Here is a 23,448-nt window from a genome sequence, read left to right as displayed (position 1 = left end):
AATTAAGGGACCTCCTTTGTGCAGATGCCTATTACCATGCGCTTTCCAGAAGACCTCCAGTTTAGCCTGCACAGCTAGAAATTAAGAACACATAGAACGTATGCATAACTTACGTACCCTAAGAGACTTGCTTTAAAATGTAAAACTTGTTTCCCTCCAGTGGAATGTGGGCAGCTTATTCTTTTCACAAGTTTTTCTTTCATTAAGCCAGAATTAGGCTGGACCAGGTTTGTAAATATGGTAATGGGAAATGGGATCGTGTATTTCTAAGGGTTCAGAACAGTGGAGTGGGAACTGCATCTGGAGAGGTATTAAGGAAGGGTGGGAAGGAGTAAAAGGAAAGTAGTGGAAGAAAAGTTCAAGGAGGCACGTATCAAGGTTAAGTCAGAAATGAGTATGGATTTGAGGAGGGATGTAAATTAAGAAAGTTATAGATTTTCCCCTCGTTGTTTTCGTTTTGCTTCTCAAAATGCTTATGTCTTTTTCTGAGTTAATATCTCTCAACTACACATCTCCTGGGTTCTGGTTTAAATGGACACAGACATCAGATGCTCTGCCTTGCAGGCAGGAAAAGCATAACCCACTCTGGTGCAACAACAACTTTTATGAAGCCACATGAAGCTATTGAGGATTAACACAAATTCCATGTGTCTAAACCTCATTTTAGCTGGGAAACCTGCTGCTTCAACCACACAAACACACACACACACACAGAAAAAAAGCTGGACATGGAGTAGAACTTCACATCCAGTGAGTTAACCACAACTCCAAATGTTTTCTTAGTATTACCTTGAAGTGCTGTTCAGTGTGAAATCTGGCATCTGTAGCACAGACAGACCAGAACAGAATGAGAATCGGGCTGAGATTTATACTTTTCTTACCTATTGGCTGTAGCTGTGAAAAAGGAGAAGGGCATTTCCTAATGCAGGTCTACCCAGACATAGGTCATAATGATTGCAAATTAGTAGGAAAATACCTGTTCCAGTCTCTCAAAGAAATCTCTTAGGTGTACAGAAGTTCATATTCAAGCCCTTTATAGGAACACCACATGGAGATTTTGCATTATTCTGGACAGAATGCTAATGGTTTGTTGAACTGACTACAAGACATAAATGGCTTCAAACCAGGATAATGAACAGAAACTATTCATAGCTTTTTGGGTGTAAGTTATCGGGTTTTATAAGTAGCAACACAATGAAATGTACAGCTCTGTTCTTGATTTTAAACATTCTCAGTTTCTGAAGTTCTGGGCTTTGGCAATAGCTTTTCCTCATTCCTACTGCATGGGAGACTGCGCTGTGTTAAAAACACAGCAGATATGTACCTGAATTATCAGTAACCCAGAAGGAGAAAAGGGATGGAAAGAGAACTAGCCTCACACTGCAGCTCACTCTGACTAACATGCAATGACCTGGCCAGGCAGCCAGAAGTCTGCCTACTGATGTGCTCCTTAGTGCTCTGTGAAGAGCATCTGCCTGCCCAAAACACAGATGGGACAGTGCAGAGAAGTCAAGAGCAGATCTCCCCACCTTGGTTTATTCCTTTGAGCATAAGTAATGTAAAATCTAGAGTAGACCTCATGAATTTTAGGGGAGAAAATAAGCTAACTCCCTAGCTCAATGTCGACGTTATTTTCATAGCATGCAATTGGTGAGTTTTAATTAATAAGGTTCACTTGCATACAACAATAATTGGTAGCCTTTTGCATATATTTGTGCGCACGAAGACAAGCATGCACGCACACACAAAGATATTAGTGCGAACAGTGGAACTCCTGCAACAGAAACCAACTAACTTCTAATCTGCAAAAAGGCATGGCTGTAAGCTGCCATTTGGTAAACCATATGGATCCAATGATAGATGGAATTTCTAATCCAGGATAATAGCTGAAACATGTGAGACAGACTTAAATATGCATTGTGAACATTTGTTTGTTTGTATTTGGCTTTTTAAAAACACTTACACGAGTTTTCTACATTGTACTTAAAAATGAAATCACTCCTTCTTTTTTTTTTTCCAAGTGGGGGAAAAAAAAGAGAGCTTGGCATCAGACAGAGGCCTGTGTTCCTTTGAAAAACATGTACATCCAATTATGTACTCACGAAAAGCCGCACCTGCTACTGAAACAAAAAAACAATGAATCTGTCAGTTCAAAGAAAGTACAACATTATTCTGCTGCCCTCGGTAGCTGTGAGATGAAAGTTATCAGTTCCTTCCATTAAGAAGTTTTAGGAACATTGTAAGTAAAGAGGTTCTCTTTGGGAATGAAGGCAAATATTTTGAGGAAGATAGGACTTCCTTTGGCAACAGCCTTTATATATCCTGATTTTTTTTTTTTTTTTTGGTCCCATAGCAGAAAATCAGCCAGTAAATACTTCAAAGATATTTTGGTCAAGGTCATGGCATAGTAAAAATAAGGGAAAAAAAAAAAAGAAGAAGAAGAAGAAGTTCCAAGCCACATTTCTCTTATTACTCTTCCTTGAAATAAAGGAAAACTCACTAGCATTCGGTCTCCAGAGACTGTGTTGCTATGGTTACTAAAGTACAACAGTCAAGGCCTGCAGCCATGCCTTGCTTTGAACAGATTTTCAAGTCACGCAACTTGGGTACTAAATTTCCAGGGTCAGTTGGCTTGCAGTTTATCTGGAACGGTTTCATTTAATAGTGTGTTGCTGGGTTTTGTGTCCTATGCAGGATGGGGCCATTTTCTGATGATCTAAATAAGGAGCTATTTGAAAACCCTGGAAATGATATACTCACTCTTGTCTTTCACGCTGAAGTCTTAACGAGTATTAGGAAGAAAATGCAGACAGTTAATGTGTCTTTAGCCATATTGTTTAACGAATTGGTATTTCTTTCCACTGGTGTCTCTAAGATGCACTGTTAGTCTTTTAAAAATCACAAAAGGATCCCTAAGCTTCTCTTCATAAACTGAAGAGAAAGGAACACTTACAGACTCCTGCAGTAAAACCCAGCATAAAAGACTATTCAGAAATACTGTATCTGATGACATCAGAAGATGGCCTTTGCTCGGTATGTACAATATGTCCAAGCCCTTGGGATTCTTATGTATTTCCTTGTATCTACAAAGCAACTTCAAAAGGAGTATTTGGGTGACTAAGCACTAGTCAATGCAAAGGGGGAGTGGCAGAATTGTTTTTAGCATTCAGTTTTGATCAAAGACTTGCATGTACTGGTTAGTTTTCAGGCTAACGAAACAGAACAGAATATAAATTTCCATCATTGGAGCCAAGGGAGGAAACAGATCCCACAGGCTGAAACCTACAGCTCTGGGTTTAAATGGGAAACATTTCAGAGGGGCTGCTGGGTCTGACTGGTTTTCATGGACAGATGTGTGCACGACAGAGGAACCAAGTGAAAATATTCAAGAGCAAATCTGCAACATAAATGTTTCTTCTCAAATACGAAGAAATACACACATACGATCAATTATACTCCTTTCTTTCTTCTTGTCTTCCCACATAAAACCACATTCACATTCCTTCCTACCTCCTTGAGCCCGGATATCACTCCAGGCTACTTAAAGACAGAATGGAAATTCAACATCTAGTGCTGCACTGCTCAAAGCAGAGCTCGGCCAAAGTTTCAAAGATCTTCCACATGAGCCCTTGAGCCTTGGATCTCATGTTTACTGTTGTGTGGACTACCTCAGCCATCCAAAATGCACAGGCAAATGATTCATTCAGTGTAACTTCTTGTTATGCCATTTTCACAGGATCACAGAATCACAGAGTTGTAGGGGTTGGAATGGACCTCTAGAGATCATCGAGTCCAACCCCCCTGCCAAAGCAGGCTCCCTACACCACGTCACACAGGTAGGCGTCCAGGCGGGTCTTAAATATCTCCAGAGAAGGAGACTCCACAACCTCCTTTACACTATCGTATCACCTCCACCAAAGAATTAGGTCAGCCTTGGAGATACTTGTTTACGTATGTGCCTTCAGTCTAAAGAGGGAGCTGGAATGCTGCAGCTTGTCAGGAGGCAGCAGACAAAACTGGCCTGCTGGAAATCAGTTAGGAAAATGTAAGTCATTGGGCTGTGGTAATTGCGAGCTATAAACTTTCATTAAAAAAACACAGTAGTTCTCTGGAGAGTGAGACAGTAATATGTGCACACATGTAAACGTGCTTTTAACCATGGTGATAATGTTTTTGATATGCTCGATGCGTAACAATTATTGCACACAACCAAAAACAACTTTGCTTTCAAAGTTGTTTTGATTACATGACGTAGAAATTCAAATTTAGCTTTTCCTTCTTTATACTTTATTTCCAAGCTAAGCTTTTGCAACAAAGCTTGTAAAGCCCATGTCAAGCCATTGGGGTAGTGACTCCCTTTGTTCCTATAGGCATAAACTGCTGGCCTCTGCTGAACACAGGGCCTCAAAAAGAGCCACTCTGCCAAAGACTGTATTGAGAAATAAGAGCTATACGCAGGCCGACCTGAAGCATCATTTGATTTTGTATTTGCAAAAAGTTGATACAGTGCTCTCTAGAAAGAGATGCATGCCAACTGAATCCAACTGTTTTCACAAGAACTAATGACTGCATATTAGAATGGAAGTTGTGCTACAGGTTTCTAGAGTTGAGCAGTGCTAATAAGAAATAGCTTGGATACAGATTAGGGAAAGTTTTCTCTGAAAAAGTGAATTGAAGGGTGACACCAACTATTTCAGTACAGATTTGTTACATGGCGTATTTGTTTAGAAGCACCAACAGTGCTTACTATTAATGGCAAAGTTTGATCAGTTTTTCATGCCTAATTGTAAACAACACCAATTCTTTTCTTTGCATTAACAATGAAGATTTCAAATGAGAAGCAAGTCTACGAAGTATGTGAATACCACCTGAGACTGTATAAGTAATGGGGACTACATGTAAGGATCTAAAGAGGAAGAATATTCATATGTATGAATTCTAGGACTGTCAGGAAAACAAACTGTTTATTAATACATACAAGTATTTACCCTGATTAGTAGATATGCTAACAACTACCTGAGTGAGTAATATGACATTTACCTAGGCGATAATCATGAAAGGATACTGAAGTTTGACATAATCCTGCTATCATTTTCTTTAGTCTCCCCATGAATCTTGGATGTTGAATTTAAAACTATGATTTACCAGTAATGGAACCCTACTGTCAATGCTCTTTCATAAACAATGTGCCCTGGACTACACTTGGAAATAGAAACAGTCTTTACAGTGATTTATGCAGTTTCTCATTCCATTTTCTCAAAACCAGATGTTCTATTCACAGATGGAAGTAAAGATGGGGCAACATCATATCTTCAGCGCAAGTTAAGCCCATCATTCTTTCTAAGTCCTGCAGCTGCTCTGGGCTTTTCAGCTTTCTCTTCAACAATTTCAATATAGAAAATGCCAGTCTGATTAATTCTATTTGAGAAGACTCAAAATGAAGCATTGATTGCTCACTACTCTGCACTTCTAATAACAAATTTAGTTAGGTAGCCTTTGCAATAACAAATGTTGTAAGATTACCCATTATCTTCCACAGAAATAACTTACTGAAAAGAGTCTTGAGTAATATTTATCCAATATATTGGACAATTAGACATATTTAAGTACTAAATGTCTGGATTTTTTTCAGTGTTATTTATATGTAACTGTATCAAGTATTGAAGAGAAGAAGACATCATAATATTCCATCCACAGCTGACTTTTATTCACACTTGCAAGTTGCTAACTAGCATGAACAGCAGACATCTCTTACTGCAAGAAATCAAAACCTAAAAGAGACAATGCTGACGCCAAAGTACTGAGCACTGAATGCAATGTCCTAATTTCAGACTATAACTTTTCTGTGCATTTAGCACTACATATTACTTCTTCTAATTCAGAAATACTTTTGAAAGGGGTAAAAGAAAAAGAAAAAACATGTACTTCACATTCTCTACAGAAACAGATGCTGAAACAGCTTTTTAAAGCACCATTTCAGGTCAGCAAAGTTTTTAAGGGAGCGTGATGTTTCAGAATTTGTCTTTAGGAAGAGTCTTGTTGCAGTAGTTATCACCTTACACGTTTTGTAGCCTGTAAAAAACCCTGTATAAATGTAAGAGGTCCCCAACTGGCAGCAGACATTGATTCTGCTACAATCATCTGGAATATGGTAGGAACATATTAAATTACAAGAGACAGCTCCTCTAAGCAGCAGTAATGACTGCAAATCTTAAGTTGAATTTTAGACCAGGTGAAGACCTCACCCAGGACTTTCTGTGAGTCTCTGATTTAGTGTGAGTAAACAATGCTTTTCTCACTGTTTAAAAACAAGCACAGTCTCAGTTACTGGAGAAACCTGAGGACTCTGTAGTACTGGGAGAAGGGAGGAGGGTTTGAAACACATTGGAGAAAATGTCTCTTTTCTGGGCATCATCAGCTTTTGCATCTAGGAATTTTTGGAAGAACTTGAATTATAACAACATATAGAAAATATTGGGTTTTTTATTTTTTCTACACATAAAATGTGAAGGACAGCTAAAATCAGACTGATGGCCATGCCACTTCTCATGAAGTTCCTATAAAGGCAACAGGACTATCGGAAGGGTCATTCTCTGTTCTCAAGACAACACACATTCTTGCCTAGATCTGCTTTCTGGATTGTTATTTCACCTTCCTGGGAAGATACGTAGCCTGAAGCTCATTACCTTCTCTGACTTGAGAATGAGGAATAGACTGGAAGCAAGTCTCAGCTGCAAATACAGATTAGGCTACGGGTTTATCATTTTTCTAGCTCAAGAACAGCTAAAGAATGTAAAACAGTGAAAATGTAAGTCTAATCTATGACCACAAGATCTATTTAAGGTGGTTGCTATTTCTTGTTTTCTTTCCTTAAACAATACATAACTTTGCCATCTTCAGAAAATGGACACTTCCCCAGAAGCAAACACTCATAAAGAAACATGTAAGGACACAACAGTGTTTTATAACTTCCTTAGATACCTGGATGTGAGTAGTCCAGTTCTAGCAACAGACTAAATCCCAGCACATGGATATGACACAGTGCTTTCATACAGACACTGAACCTACTGATTGGTAAGAACAGTTGCCAATGATTAGTTCTGGAGTTGGGGAGAGAAAAAACCTAATTGAGTTGAAACAAGAGAATATGTTTTGTTGTGAAGGAAGTCACGTGGCCATGGGACTGCCTCCAGAGGCACCAAAATAGCCTGAGCAGAAGCAGAGGAAGTGGTTGTGAAAAGTGAGCTTGGGTGGAGTTTGCTGTGATGAGCAGCTTGGAGACAGCAGTAAGGGATCTTAAATCCAGATTCACATCTGGTCTGTGTCCAAAGCTGATGGACAGCTTCTCTGCTCACCAGTACAGATACAATTTCTTTTACCACATCTGAAACACTGCAGCATGTTTGCTCTGCCCTGACACATGGAAGCTGACTCTTCTGATGCCGATGCAAACTGACACAATGCTGCCTTCCCTTCTGCACACCGGTGCTGGCTGTTGACTCCTCCTTCTCTATCACATTAAATATCAGCTGCTTGACCTGATTTTGAAATCAGCACACAGCTTACTACCTCTAGGTCTGTAATCTTCCATTCCATGTTGGAGAAGTGAAATGAGAAGTGTCACCATTCCGATATGCTCTCTCACATGCATGGGCAGGAATTGAGAACTAGCACTTACTGGTGTCTCCTCTGCTGCTACAAGGTTCCACACAAGCATCTGCAAAGATGCTTTCTCCTTCAAATTAGTCAAAAGTCAGGACTTTCGCAGTCCAAGCTGCTTGTATGCAATGATGCCTGGCTTTCATGGTTACAGTTTTGCTGCATTGTTGTCTTGTTGTCCATTGGAAAGCACCTGTCATCTCTTCTCTCACATTTAGACTGTAAATCTGAAGGGAAGGGTTCACATCTTTTTCTTCAGTTCCAGCAGCCTGTCAAGTTGAACGATGCTGCAGCCTGTATTTCAGCACCTCAAACACTATGGTAGTATAGCGACTGCTACAATAGTAACAGTAACACTAAGAACTGGAGTAGAGATCTAAGGGTATTCAGAAGTCACAGGCTTTTCAGTCCAGAGTTGTTTGAGAGGGGGATGGGGGGGGAAAAAAAAGAAAGAAGTGAGAACATTAGTTGTTTGTTTAAAGGGCAACAGAAAAGATATTTTTTGCAGAATGTTGTTTTGGTGCCAAATTTCAAGCCTGGATTTTAGAAATATGCCCATTTGTAATGAAAAAAAGAAAAAAGAAAAAAAAGAGGGACCAAGAACTCTGAAATGTTCCTTTGTGCTCAGCCTGTGCCTGCCAAGCAGAAAGTGAATGTACGCATGTGATAAAGATGGCAAGTTACTCCTGACCCCATTTATGGCTCTTTTTTTTCACGGATATATTCTCTGCTAATCATCCCAAGAGACTAATGTCAGCTTAAATCATGTCATCTGAATTACTGGGAGAAGGTTCATGTTTGAAAACAAAGAAAAGCAAAAGGGTTATTTGGGTAACTTGTAAAACTTATTAACTGAGAGAGAAAATGCACCAAGACCAAGAGCGCTTTGTGACAACTTCCTATTTTGGTGGCTTCATTTTAAGCCTGCAAATTACAAGGTGAAGCTGTGTATCATAATCTAACAGCTTTGTTTTAGAAGGACTGTGGTAAGAAAGAGAGCGCTGTCAAAAGCTGAAAAGGAATTCAAGAGCAGAATAAATCAAAAAGTTTCTCTTTACCAGCTTCCGACTTCTGAAGTCTGTGCCTTGGTCACAGCCCTGTGGAAGAGCCATGCACTTTTGTCTGACTCCCAATCTTCCTTTTCAAGTTTGAATTAAAAAATAACAGGAAGAGTAAAATCTTTTGCTCTCAGACTGAAATTCAACCCAGTGTACCTTTGTCAAGAGCATAGTTTTCTCAAGTACTGATTACATAAATCAGTTTGGAAGGAGGAAGTGGAATTACACTAACAAGTTTAAAAAAATGGCAGGAAACCAAGTGGGAAAAGGTTTCCTATGTTATTTCCTCAAGCAGGGTGAAGAACAGCACCAAAAGATGTTTCCTAATGTATCATTTTCCATTTGGAATGAAACTTGAACTCCAGTTTGAACTGTCAGTAGAGGCCACCTGGAAATACCTTTCTGTGCCAAATGTGTACATACACCTCTCCATTGAAAGTAACTCCCAGAAATCTTACAATTTGCAGCCACTTCTGATATAACCGCAGACTGTTAAATAATAGGCCTCCATTGCATAAAATCCTGAATCCTCTACTTAGATAAAAACTCCAAATGGCTTTCATAGGTTTTGTAAGGGAGCCTGTTATCACTTTATGTAGAGAAAAATAGGCTATGGGCTCTTTCTCTTCAGCACACAGATATGTTAAAACTGCAGCCACCCTTCCAGGATGAAATTCAAATTATGCCCAAAAGACCTTTGCATTTCTTGCTCCCACAGTAGGGTTTTATGGCAAAACAGCAATCAAATTCACTCCTTTCTTATTCACCCTATGTCATAATTTGTTTTTAGCAAGGAAGTGGTAACTGAGGTAATACATAGCTATCTATCTCTGCTCAACACGGGTAAATGTATGGAATCACTGAATAAGAAATACCGTGACAGTATGTTGACTGGCCTCTTTGGTACAGCTGTAAACCAGAACGTGAGACAAAATCACTGAAATTTGATTTCTGTACTCAGAAGGCTTAAAAGTTAAGGCTTCATGGTGGAAATCAAAATGGACCTTCCCTAAAAGGGCAGGAGTTGCTGGTGAACATTGAAATGGCCAAACAGGACAGCTCTGGCCTTTATCAGTATTCATCAGTGAGATAAGGCATGACAGACCCAGGCAGTCTTATTCCATTAACATCTACTTAGGAGCTGGACAGATCATCCAGATTTCATTTTAATACTCGTGATGTTTTGGACATAAAGCACTATTTTCACACCTGTAAGGAATTACGTCCATATGTCTGGAGACAGAGACACCATAAATCCTAAGCTGCAGAAGGAAGCACCACAAAGATTGCTCCCTCAGTAGCAAATACTTCTATAACGAGCATGAACGCTGCAGAAGCAGCACTGAGGTGGTCCATAAAAGCAAAGTAACAATTTTCATTAGGTGCTGCTCAGTAGATAAGTGATGTTTAAGCAAGAAGCAGTAACGGTGGTGACGAAGGGGCCACTGCCTGCCTGCATGATGGAGAATAAAGTCCAGACAGGGCCATCCTCTCAACAGTGGTTTTTTAGTTTCTTAGATAGGATAGTACATAATACATGGAAATTACAGGTGTGCATGACAGCCTAAACTCTGAGCCTGGACTTGACAGCAGCATAGCTGGGGGGAAGAGTAGAAGGTGGCCAACAGCCACAGGATGAGTACTGCAATCAAGGCTAGTGCCTAAATAACTACTGGTGATTCATTTTCATTTTTCCAAGTAACCATTTGACTGTGTTTCTCCACCCTATCACCGCACCCTGTAAATTCTATTTGCGTTTACTGACTGGCAATACAATTTATTCTCCCACTTTTCTGGTTCCAGGTTTGGCCCAGTGTTCTTTAAGCATTCAGTAATGGGCTTCAGAAATGGCATGCAGCCTTTTTCTCAAGAAGGCATGTGGAGCAAGGGTGCAATACCACCTGTCTTGGAAAACATTACAAAAGTGCAAAATTAATAATCACTGCAGTAGTCAAACAGATGGTGTCTGAAGTCTCCAAGAAGAGAAAAGATTGAAAGAATGGGATATACTGAGAAAGACCATTAATAACATTGGATTTTGGTCATTAGGGCTTTCTTTGTCTTCTTTCAAATGAAAACAAAAACATGGCAAAAAGGGCTCTCTTACTCAGAAGAACTGATCCTTAAACTTAAAACTCTGGAAGAAATTATTTATTTAGATACCTGCTGTGCTCCACTAACATGTCTTTGATAAACTGGTATCATTGTTTATTCCATTATTGCTGATGAAAGCTATTCGATTTTAGCTGTAAAAGTATCTCTATAAAATCTTAAATAAAAACACATGTTGTGGCACAGGCCTTTAAAAATAAAAAGCATTTTAAACATACTTTGAAGACAGCCTAATTTCATTGTTTTCTTTTAAGCTGAAAGGGGAAGTACTGTGTTGTTCCAAGTCTGGAGAGGCACAGATAAATTATGTACCAGTAATTAGCGTTCTTGTTCTTCCATATTTCTACCTATACATAGAGCAGCGTGATCCTACACAACAGAAAAAAAAGTGCAATTACCTCCATTTCTCCATTATTATTTCAGCTAGGAGCAGTATTATTCACATGTATTTTGGTGATTCAGACTATTCTGGTTTATTTAAATAAAGCATCAAGGAGAGGTTGCACAGTGTGAGCCGGTGTCATGAAAGGAAAGCGGCATTTGACAGCAGCAAAGCATCTTCTGAGAGCAAGTAAAGTGGCCAGATTCATAAGTCAGTGCATAAAACATAGCAACCACCAGCAAGGCTGTTTGCTTCTTTTCAGAAGGAATCACAAATGCAACCGTTTAGTGAACAGTGTACAGACCCTAATAACTAACATAAGAAATCTGATGAAACAGCACAAACCCACTCTTGGTCACATTCCATGGCATCTGACTGAGTGAAACTCAGGCCCCAGAGAACATTCTCAACAAGTCCCAAGGAAAATTCACCCTTTTATTCTAGGTCAAACATGCCCATAAACAAAGCCTGGCAAATATATTCATATCAACATGCACTTAATCACCAAGATAGTGATCCATATGAAGTATGATCTAGGATGAAAATCTCCCATGTATTCAAATAGAGTGTGACTCATATACCCTATAGAAATCAGACCATAAGCACAGTCAGTAATATTTGGCACTAAGTGAAATTACTGTCAGAGTTCTCTCCATGTGTTTGAAAATCCTTAATGATTATAAACTGGGGGTATGTAATATATACAAAACAAAGCGTAGTCTAAAGATAGGAGAGCATCATTAAAAATCATATACTCACCATATTTATCATTCATTGTTTGCCTTGTACTTCCTACTCTCAGAGAATGGAAATTGTTGCAAATACCTGACAGCCAAATACCTCATTTTGGCATTCACGCTAATTAATCAAATGCCTCTTTGCTACTTGCTTTGAAATGCAAAATTAAAATCTTCTAAAGTATAAACAGGAAAAAAAAGCGGTGTGCCAGTTTTGATTCCACAGACTTGTACAAGTTATCACAGTGGCTCCCATGCTAAAAAGATTTTCTCTTCTCTAATAGTATAGAGCATCCATTTGCTGAAGGTTATTATTTAAATTACATTTAAATGTATATCAAGGCTGTCATGGAAACATGATTTTTATTCCATCAGCGCAACTATACATATGTAGTCTTAATCAAAATGGAATTTCCAGGGATCCTAAGCGTATAAAGGGCACAGTTACAACATATGTTTAAAACGCAGAAGTATCTATGATGAACTACTGGTTCGGTAGTTCAGGGCAGTATTAACTCTTCATCCAGATTAATGGATCCAATTCTCAGTAGCACTATGGCACCTTCATACCACCCCACCAATACAAAATCATCTTAAAGGGGATACAAATACACAGAAAAAATAACTTTTGCACACACTGTTTCCTCCAGAGCACTGAGTTCTGGAAGTAGAACAAATTAAAACATCCCAGAATAAACTTAGGTCAGATCAGAAACCTGGCAAGCTGTTGTTGGTACCCTCAAAATGTGTGCCAACTACAACACATCTTGACTCTCACCCCAAGTGATCAACAACTGTGAACTGGCCCATAGGACACCAGGGACAGCCCAGAAGATGGAGGGCTGCGAATGCCCAGCAGATTGAGCAAGACGACCACAAATGCCAGCGTCACTCCCGCAAGAAGCTCTCAAAAGTGTGATTGATTCCTCAGTGATTCACTCCAAGGCAGATGTTTTGTTCCAAAAAGCCACAGGAGATTAACCCGCAGAGTCTACCAAACAGCAAAAATTACTTAAAGCCCAAAGAGATGGCATTTGTCACTCACCTCTAGCAGAAGTCCACCTTCTTGGACAGCAGTCTTGTTAGATACATTGTCTTCCTTTATTGACTGACCAACTTGCTTCTTAAAGTGCTTTTCTTGAATGGCTGTTGGAAAGAGTTACTATGAGTTCAGAGATCATTCGGACTAGGGCCACTAGACTGAAAGTCTTATTTAGGCACTTAGCATGAATTGGACTAATTGCGAGCTACTGTCTTCATGCTCTAGATCTCAGTTACTGAAAAGTTGCCTTTGTTGCGAGGGAGATATCTATCGATACATACATATTTGGCAGTCCAGATGTTTTTTATATGAAGTATCTATCACACTTTTTATTGAACATATTTTTTCCATTACTGTACTCTACATAAAGCAATAGCAAAAACCCACAGAAAAGAAACAAAGGATAGTTAGTAAGTTGTTTTGTTTATATGTATCATGAAAATGTAAAGAAATGCTTATGTAGCTCAGAGGGACTGAAATACATTTCTTGTTTTCAGTGCCACCCTCCTTGGCACTGTATTATTTTCAGTCTCACCATGCCCTATTCTATTCTATGAGTCTGAGACTGGTTGCTAGATTCACAAGAATCTTCTTAAACCATTTCATTTCCAAAGAGAAGTTTAAAGTTTGATTTATGCATGTCTGTTATTACATGAAATTCATGAGAATGGCTCACCGTAGATTGCAATCACATATATTTGTCCTAATAATAATGAAAACCTCCATAGGAATCAAAACACCTGGTGATTGCTTTTCCTGCATGCGGGTTACCACTACTTGATCTGAAATACCTTTGAATACTCAGATTGTAGTTTTCAATTCAACTCAGAAAAAGAGACAGAAAAATCCCAAAACTACGATCTCATTTTTGAGGATAACGAGAGCATTTCTGAGAACTCTGATACCACTTAACATATTGGGGTTTTGCATCCTCTAGGGCGTATGGTTAAAATTGTTAAAATTTGTTTAGTAAAAAATAAGGAATCGACTTATTGCTTACTGCCTATTGTTACACTATTGTCACTGTCATTACAGTGACACAACTGTCCCAGGTAATAAGTACTGATTCAGTTTTAAGGTGGCTTTTTTTTAATCCTTTCACAAAGAGTGGGAGGAGAAAACAGAGCAGTGAGACTAGCTGGAACATTCAATACATATAGTCTACTCCAGCTAGAAGAAAGCTGGTGCAGCCACAGCTAGAGGTGGTTAATAATCCCAAAAATGGTCGAGGCAAATAGAAGCCACTGTTATAAAATCAGAGTAAGAAGGAAAGACAGCCAGCAAGGCTCAGGCTGTACAACAGCTACTCTGTCAGACTGCCCCTCTGCTGCCATCTGTCACAAGGCAACAAAATGTAGCAGAATATTGGTTGGAAGATTTAACCTCTACTGCCATACCACCAACATCCACTTCTGATGTCATGGACCAACATAAGAAATTAGGAGGCATCACTTTTGGAGCAGCCTTCATAATTGCCAAAGATCACTTTCTCTATCCTGCTCGGCCAAGCCTTATGCTACATCTACCCATAAGAACAGACCAACAGTTGTCACAGCAGAGTGTTAGGCACATGTGGCAGTCACTTTCAAAAGCACAACTTCTATTCCAATAGTCTCTTCCAGAATTTTCTCCCTCAGAAAAGGTGTTTTTGTAGCTACTTCCACAGTGGTTTGCCATCTTTGTGAAGGTTAAATGACAGTCAGGGAGGGGTGAGAGGAAACCGAGGTTTATTTTTTGATTGGTTCTTTTGGCTTTGTGAAAATTTCACCAGTTCTAGCTTCATCATTAGTGGAAACTATTATTGTACCTAACCGAGCAGGCCAGAGCTCCCTGCCTGTTTGTTAGCCTTCAGGCTCACACAAACATAGCAGCAGAAGCACAAGAGATGTTTGTTCCGCTGCTTGTCTGGCTAGTATAAATTCCATCTCCAAATGGAAAGTATTTTAATGTTATTTTGCCGGCTAGAGTTACCCGTATGTTAGGCCACACACATCCGTTTCATAACATACTCTACTCACTGGCCTCGACTCCAAAGAGACCTATTGCACCATGAAAAGCAAATGGCCAAGAAGCAGGAGCTCTTCTGCTGCAGGCACCTCTCCCTCATGCACCTGAGGCCTTGTTCACTAGTTGTTCTCCTACCTTCCTGTACTGGAAATACTCTGTTAGCCCAATCAGGAGAAATAAAGCAGAGCAGCCTCATGATGTCCCTGTCAGCACCAAGTCTGAAATTGGAGGACTGAAGGAATGTATTGATTACGACTGGTAGTAGGTGTGACCAGGATGAAATAGGACATAAAGTTGCAGGCCTCTTGAGCAAAAATGAAGCCCACTGTGATGAAAACAAACAACAAAAAACCCCAGAGAACGAAGGACTACTGTCTCCAGTAGGCAGGGAGGAGCAAGTTGTGGAAAATTACAAACAAAAACAAAAACCAGAAACAGCTATTGATGACTCAGTGACCTGAGGGGAAATCTTCTGGCTTATGGAGCCCCATATATCAATAATGGGGCAAGAAAATACTGATATTGCAGGCAGTCTGATGAACACTGCTGGCTGTAAAAAATAATGAAAGTTTTAGCTTCACAGAGCTTTGGACAGTTTTCTGTGGCAGAGGTAACATTTTGGGCTGGGCTGCCAGCAGTTAACACAGAGAGCTTATCTACCAGGTTCAAAAGCAGCAAACATAATGGGTAGGAAGCAAGAGTGTGAGAGACCTTTTTCTGAGCACAAAGGATCTAGCCTGCATTTCCAGAATATAAAATAAAACAGAAGATGGAGCTGTTCTGCCAAAGAAGATGAATGAGTGTATTGATACCGTAAGGGTGATAAACAAGAGATACACAAGAACTGGGGCTGACAGTTTTGCAAGGTCATGCAATTGTGAGCATGGTGCTATCACAGGCAACATTAAAAAGCCAAAAGATTGGAAATGCTGGATCCTAGTGGGATAACACTGTGGAAATGTACCAGACAGAGGAGCAGGGGGTAGGCTAGGAGGAGGAAGAGAAAGAAGGAAAATGGACAGAGAAGTTTTCTTGGAGATCAGGTCAAAGACCTGAGGATTTTGTTCCAATTTCAGCTGTAAATGTGATTCAGGAGTGAAAACCGAAAAAATAAAGTTGAGTTAGAACTTATGGCTAATTAACTAGGGGGGGGGGGAAGGAGTCACAAAATCACAGAAAGGATGGTAAGTTTGAGTAAGTGGAGTACTGGACTGTCTTACACGGTGCTGCTGAGCCATTCACAGCCACGCTGTCTCACTGTAAAACCTGAGTCCTTTCTGACTGGGGCAATGCTATTTGCAATTATCAAGCAGTTGGCTTCAACACTGCAACTGACACTTTCAAGTGTAAGGAAGCATCATGAAACCAGCCATCCCCTTTACCCCAGAAATAAGAGAACATATACTCGTTGTGGAATATGCTTTCATTAGGAGGAGGGGTGGAAATTCCAGGACTCTCATAAAACTTAACTTTTTAGACCAACAGGAATACATTCTCTGAAGTGTTTCTGCTTCCTGCACAAGCACAGCCTTCTTACTTCAAAAAACCATCAGAGAACTACCTGCCAAGCTCAGGCCTGTAACAACATCAGGTGTGCTCAAGCTGCACCGCAGCCACCCCACAGCTCCCAGTGCTGAGGCTGCCTGCATCCCACAGCTGCACAGGAAGGGCAGCAGAGGGGGGCTGTGTCTGATCTGGGCACCATGCCTGGGTTCATCTGAGGTGGGAGAAGGGGGCAGTGCTATTTAGGCTCATAAGGGTGCAGGTGCATCAGCTTCAATTCTATCTATGAGGAGTACCTGTGAGATCACAGCTCTAAATACTTGAATCGAGCCTTCAGTTTCAGAGACTCTGCTTTACCAACACACGTCTTACTTGTGCTGTTACTCGAAAGGAAGTGAAAACCGGGTCTTTCTTCCTGGATCGCAGAGACGCAGGAAGAATTAGCTATGCATGCTACCCTAAATGCTAAGAAAACAAAACAAAACACCACAACTAGGAAACACTCCGTCTGAGAAACTTTGTTAAGCAAACCTACAGACACGAACCAAAACCGTCTGTTTCCTCTTGCTGTGCTGCAGAGGACACTGAGTGACAGTAAGGATGCACTGAAATTAAATAATGCCTAATGTAGAGGAGGTTTCTGATGCATTGCTGAGAGGTATGAGAGGGGCATTGCATTCTGCAGCACTGCAGGCTGCATATATGCATCAGGAGGGGATGTGGCAGCAAACTGCCCCCTCTGAATGTGGTGCTCAGTCCCGGTGCACCAGAGCACCAGATGCAATCGCGCTACCAACAATACAAAGTTTCTCTTCCCAACTCGGTGGTTTTCTCAGTCTGCTTCTTCTTAAGAGATGCTTTGAAATCCAACTGCCCTTTGAAGTTTCTCAAGTACAGCATGACATTTATTTAAGGTACAACCCAAACTGCTTTCTTTCCAGATCCCATCCCCTCTCTCTTCTCTCGTTTTCCTGCACGACTCCCACGCTCGGGGAGCACCAAAAACGGGCCCCCCCTCCGGCCACAGCCTTGCGTGACGGGAACCCGCGGCACGTGGGCGTCCGCCGGGCAGGCCGCCACGGCAGCAGGCTGACACCCCAGCCCGGCCGGAGGATCCCGTTTGAAGGGGAGGCAGGACGGGGGGGGAGAAGGCCCTGGCGCGGAGGCCAGCTGCTGACTAACCCGGCCGCGCTCTCACGCAACCCCGCTGCCTGTCAATCTCCCCTCGCCTCTGACAGAGGCCTGGCGCCCGTTCAAACCCTTGCGTGCAAGCAGGCGGGCCGCCTTACCCTGTGAAGTATTTCATAATAACAACAGCTGTTAAATATTGATGACTCCTGGCAGGCTCTGAATGCTTTTCGTGAAGGTTAAGCCTTCGTGTAATGGAACCTAATTCCTCATTATGCACTGTATCGGATATCTGGAAGTTGCCTAAAAAAAGCAAGAGGGCTTAAAGTACAGAATCAGAACGTAACTCGCCAGCACCAGGGAGCGGGGCAAAAAACAGCCTGGTGAAAGGCGAGGAGAGAGCTGCTGTGAAGTAAGATCCTTTCACAAACAGCACAGAACGCTACAGGAGCAACCACTGGAGCAGTGGATTTAGCTGTGTGTGCATATGGAGAGTGTATAGAGTATTAGCTAGGCTTGCGTGATGCAAGCAACAAACTCAAAATACCTTGCCTAGAAAGCACATCTCCTCTCTGCGGCTCACTGTTGCAACCTTTCTCTCTTGGTGTGACTCAAGAGATATCTCACCAAGAGAAAACCCCACACTATGCATTGCTAAAGATGTTTTTATATAGCTGTTTGCATCGCCCTAAGTAAATATTTGATTAATCACTTGGTCTGGTAACTATACCAGATATAAGACTGCCAAAGAGATGCACTCCTCTTAGGTTATCCCCAAGTATAAGACTTATTCCAAGCAACTTTTTCCCATTTCATCCCTGTAATTCCATTTGATCATCTACTGCTTTCAATCTGATAAATTGACGATGGGAGAAACCTGCTGATTTATAGATTCAGTCCTGGGGCCTCGATTTAATCCTTGTATTATTTCATTCTTAGCATGATTAAGCTGTAATATATTACCTTGTCCTAGTGTGTATTTACTTGCACACCCTTTTACATACATACAAGGTAAATACAACTGGATTATTCTGTTAAATTACAAAACAGGTCACAAGCCTGAGTTCTATGCAGTCTTAGGTAAGAAATCTGCAGTCCACGTGGATAACTTTCACATCAGCAGATGCAACCTTTATAAAAATTAAGATGGTTCCAACAAATTATTTGCCCTTTAAGGCTCAAGCTTGTAAATTCATTAATCGGATTCAAGTTGTGAAGTGTAAGTTTAATGTAGAAAAAATAATAATAATAAATTTAAGAGAATTCTGATGTATTTAGAGAAAATGCTTACTAATTAGTTCCAGTGGGAATGGCCTTAGAATGTACAAACAATGTAATCTTATATTTATTTTCCTTTAGTATTAATTTTCCTCCATACTGCACTATGAAACACTGCATGTTAAGCCTATGTAGAGCTGTTCACAGTTCAGCAAACTCAAGTGGGCTGCAGTGCGTTCTGACCTGCCACATCGTGACCGTTTGAGAAGGATCCCAGCAAATCTTACCGATCATGACATACATGCATACTCAGAGGTACAGTACTTCAGGACACATTTATTCTATTATCTATGGAGCAGACAGTCTACCAAAACAACCTGCAAAGTTTCCCAATTTTTCTTAGTGTCTTCAATTGCAGTTTCGTTAGATAGATGTTCAACTTTTTCCTTGTCTACATATTAAATAAACAAACAAATAAATAAATAAAAGCTTTTCTATATTCTTTGAATCGTTTTCTGTCTTTGAAGTGAAATAACTCTTTTTATATGGATCATATTATTTCATAAACCCAAGGCCATTTTTTTTTACCTGCTTGATTCTTCCAGTTAAAATAATTATGTGATGGACATTGGGGTACACAGCAGAGACAGCTCCCTTTGAGGTGAGACTGAATTGCCTACAACTGCTTACTTAGCAAGACTAATTATTGCATTAAATAAACAAACAAACAAACAAAAAATAAGCTTTTTCTAATGGGAAATAATTTGTTGAAATAAGTTTGAGTCTGAAGTATATTTTGGAAATATGAGACCAGAATTCTTTTCTTTCTTTTTTTTTTTTTTCCCTAAAAAGGCAGATAAAAGAAAAGTTATAGGTGGTAAGAAGTGAGCAAGTACAGTCTACTGGAATCTTCCCCACTTTAAAAAATGGAGGCTCTTAAGTGTTGCATCTTTTGGAAGAAATGCAATAAAGTCCTCGTAAAATATTTATCTTGAGAATATCGGAACATTTTTAGTCTTTATCATCTGCAGAAGATGTGCACCAGTTTACCCTCTTCAATTTAGGTCTACAGTTCAGAACATTTAGTAAATCAGTCCCTGAAGAACGAAATCAAATCAAAGGCCAAGCATGAAAATAAACGCAACTAGGAAAGTGTATGAGAAAGTCTCTCTCACCCTTCCTGATTAAATCAATCTGACAATGACTGACTTATGTGAAATTTACATTATCTTTGCTTTCCTTTTCGGATTTGATAACCTCCTTCCAGCCCTGTGTTTCAAACAGGCTATCTCCTGAGCTTTCACTCCTCAATTTGTGCTGCTTTTATAACATTCTTGTCCCTTTATAATCTCATTTGCACCACTCTGCATGGAAAGGCACAGTCTAAATTCATACCTGCTATCTCCAAGAGGGAATTTAAGTCAGTATCTCTTAGAAAAGAGTTGAAAGAGCATATGTCAGTAGACCAGTATATCACCCAAGAGACTGTTTAAAAATAGCCAAAGCACAAGATCTGGAGAGGATAAAGGAAACCTTTAAGATGAAATAAACATTGCATCTAAAATATTCACGCTGAGACCTTAGTGCACAGGATGTGCATATGTTACCCAGAAAACCAAATCTGGCTTCATCAGATTCAGAGCTAGAAGTATCATAAGAGCAATTCCTATCTGCCTTATACAGCAGCCATGCTGTATCCAGTATTAAAGGCAAAGGCACGAGCACATTTGCTTTCCAGTGGACTTTAAATAAACACACACACTTGAGAATCTCCACCTTTAAATCAGATGGAGACTTCAGGACTCTGCTGCACAAACACCGATAAATACATATCACAGAATATGGCACTCCCTTTCTAAGGCAGAGCTGCTTTGCTTTGGGTTTGGTGTTTATTTTGCTGTCTTTAGAGATAGCCATGATGAGACTGATTGTAATGAACAGCTGCTTTGAGAGGTTAAATAGACCTAACAGGTGGAAAAAATATGGCTGAGTGGGGCTCCTCAACCTCTGGCTTTTCTCCTCAAAGACATAACAGAAGGTGCTGAGACAAGATAAAAGCAAAAGAAGTATCACGAACAGTATCTGAAATTATTTTAGACTCAATAAAAAAGGATAGCTTTTAAACACTGAAGAATATCCCAGGAGTTTTTAGAATCCTGAAAAAAGAAAAAAGCTATTAACATGAGAATCTCACCTAAAAGTTAAGAATGAAGAAAATATCAAGAACTGAAGTCAAAAATTGAAGTGCCAGATGACTAAATTGGTAATGCTACAATCCCTGGATAAGTTTAATGTGTTTTTATACACATCAATATTTTAAGGCAGGCATTTGAAGTCTAGTCCTGTAAAGCTATCCAAACAGATGGACCTTGCTCCCAACTGGAATCACTTGCAAGTGAGAGGGTCTGTAGGGAAAGCAGATTGCTTTGCAGAACAGGAACCTTCTGCAGAAGTAGAGAATACATGTGCATCATGTGTTTGATTACTACAAGAACCTTCATTTTTCACTTCCTCACCACTGTTTTTCTTGGTCTCTTTTCACAGGCAGGTTCCATGCTCAGAAAGAAGATCCTGGGCAGGCTCCAAAGACCTGAAGCAGGCAAAGAGTGGGCTGACATATTCTCTGTGTTAACACTAGAGAAATAAATAAATAAGTGAAAAGCCACAGTCCCTAAATCAATGGCCAAAATGAGATCCTTCAGCATTTCGAAAGTATAATGAAAATTACTACCTTCAAAAAAGACAGAAGGGGCAAGATTTGAGAGCTCTAGAAATGTAAAATGTAGCCCTGTTTTGATTTGCTATTTTATTTTTAAAAACAGAATTCTTAGATATAGAGATAAAATAAAAATCCAGCCACTCAATTCTTATCAGACCTGTCCCAGAGAAGACAAGGAACAGCCAAACAATGTTCTGTTTCTCAGAAACAAAGTTCTAGCTAATAAAATATAACCCTTTCTCCAGTTTCAGCTCTTCAGCGTGTTTGTCAATGACTTGAACAGGCAAGTTGGAGTCTCGCGAAGGTATCTGCTGCCTCAACTCACAGCAAGAAACAGAAGAAATAACAACTATTCCTTACGGGAATAAGGAAACTTGTGTTCCTCTCACGAAATATAAGAGACCGTGACCTCAACTTTCAAGAAAATTATATTTAAATACAACTTTCACGAAGGAATCAATGATAGATGAATAATATAAAGAGAATTATGATACATATGTTACTTCTCATGTTCCTTCTTATTATTCTGTCAAAGTCTTCTGAACAAAATTGGTAATATTCTACATACTGGCTCATCAGATCTGTTTTACACACATTATCTAACACAAAGATCTCCTTATACCAGTTTTCATCAGTTACAATGTGACTTCCACAGGATGTACACGGACTCTACCAGAATCAGACCAATAACTCTGAGACATAACTTATCAGCATTATGCTGAGGAAAATATGAAATGGTTAAGGCAGAAAACAAACACTGCAAACTGAAAAGAGCAAAATCAAAGATGCTTTTGCACATATTCCTTAATGTTGTGAAAATTAACTGAAGAGAATCTGTACTCTAGACCCAAATTTGTTTTTTGAGATGAGTAGTTTTAAGAGGGATTGTGTGAAAGCCTAGGTGTCTGAACGCTGCATCTCAAAGAGACTCTCCTCCTTTTTCCTCCTGCCAGGGCAGAGCTGCAGGGAGGAGGCTCATTTGCGCATTGCCGGTCTCGCAGGCAGCAGAGCTCTATTCCTCTGATCAAGAGATCACTTTCATAACCACTTTTCTGAGGTCACAAATGAGTCTGCTGCAGTCACGCAATCCCTTGCCTACCAGAGTTTACTATAACAATACAGGTTCATGAAAACCTTTTAAAGAGGCAGCACATCCTCTTTAGCAACGCAAATGTACGGCGCACACATGGTATCATATGGGCTGAACCAAAACATGTTGTGGGGCTGTTATATTTCACTTCAAGCAGGGGGAAAAATGTATGATTTGGAGTTTTACCTGGGTGGAACAATGTCCCTTAGGTAAAATTAAAGAAAAAAAACAAACCCCATAAATGAAGATAAATAGTTCTAGAATTCTTTTCAAGTACATGGGTGCCTTTTTCAAATATTTATTCAGCCCGTTCCTTTTTTATTATCTTAAAGGTCTGTGTCTGCCAACCATGTGCTACTGTGAATTATGCTAATTAAGATATTTTAAAGCCATGGTAAACAGTGAAACAAACATTACATTAAATAAACAACAGATATGATTGCTCTGAATTAAACATTTGCTGGTGCAGAGTTAGAAGCAGCAATGACACAGAAATGTACCATCAGGAAATGGGCTTACTATCAAAAATTTGTTCAGAAGAAATACTATGAGAATACAACGAGTACTAGCTAGAGCTTGTTTCTAGAACAAAAAGCCTGCTTTATACTTTGACTGGGAGTGTCCCACAAATGACCAATATCCTAATCTGCTTTATGGAAAAGCCACGTAGCTGTTAGTCGGAATGGTCTTTGGCAATGGTGGTGGTGGGGACATAAATCTAAGAGATTAAAACTCTTTTTCCTGCTATGGTAAGTCATTTCTACCCAGTGAATGGGGGTTGGCCTATTTTCAC

General features: G+C 39.9%; 1 protein-coding gene across 7 annotated transcripts in view; it reads right to left on the bottom strand.

The window, feature by feature from the left end:
* AHRR (aryl hydrocarbon receptor repressor) overlaps positions 1 to 23,448 on the bottom strand; it is a 78,891-nt gene that overhangs the window by 13,161 nt on the left and 42,282 nt on the right. For 5 of the 7 annotated variants that reach the window (XM_015855105.3, XM_015855104.3, XM_015855107.3 and 2 more), the window contains one exon: positions 12,994 to 13,094. The exons of 1 other annotated variant lie outside the window; for it this stretch is intronic. In XM_015855105.3, the coding sequence (XP_015710591.2) occupies positions 12,994 to 13,094 (101 nt within the window). Of the gene's footprint in view, positions 1 to 7,678; positions 7,866 to 12,993; positions 13,095 to 23,448 lie in introns of those variants that run through there. One more of the 7 variants, XM_085539807.1, reaches the window with a different exon arrangement.

Source organism: Coturnix japonica, chromosome 2, assembly GCF_054131305.1.
Source record: "Coturnix japonica strain WE chromosome 2, WE-NBRP24, whole genome shotgun sequence".
Taxonomy (NCBI): domain Eukaryota; kingdom Metazoa; phylum Chordata; class Aves; order Galliformes; family Phasianidae; genus Coturnix; species Coturnix japonica.
Note: the sequence above shows the minus strand (reverse complement) of the source record. Positions and strands in the feature narration are given on the sequence as shown.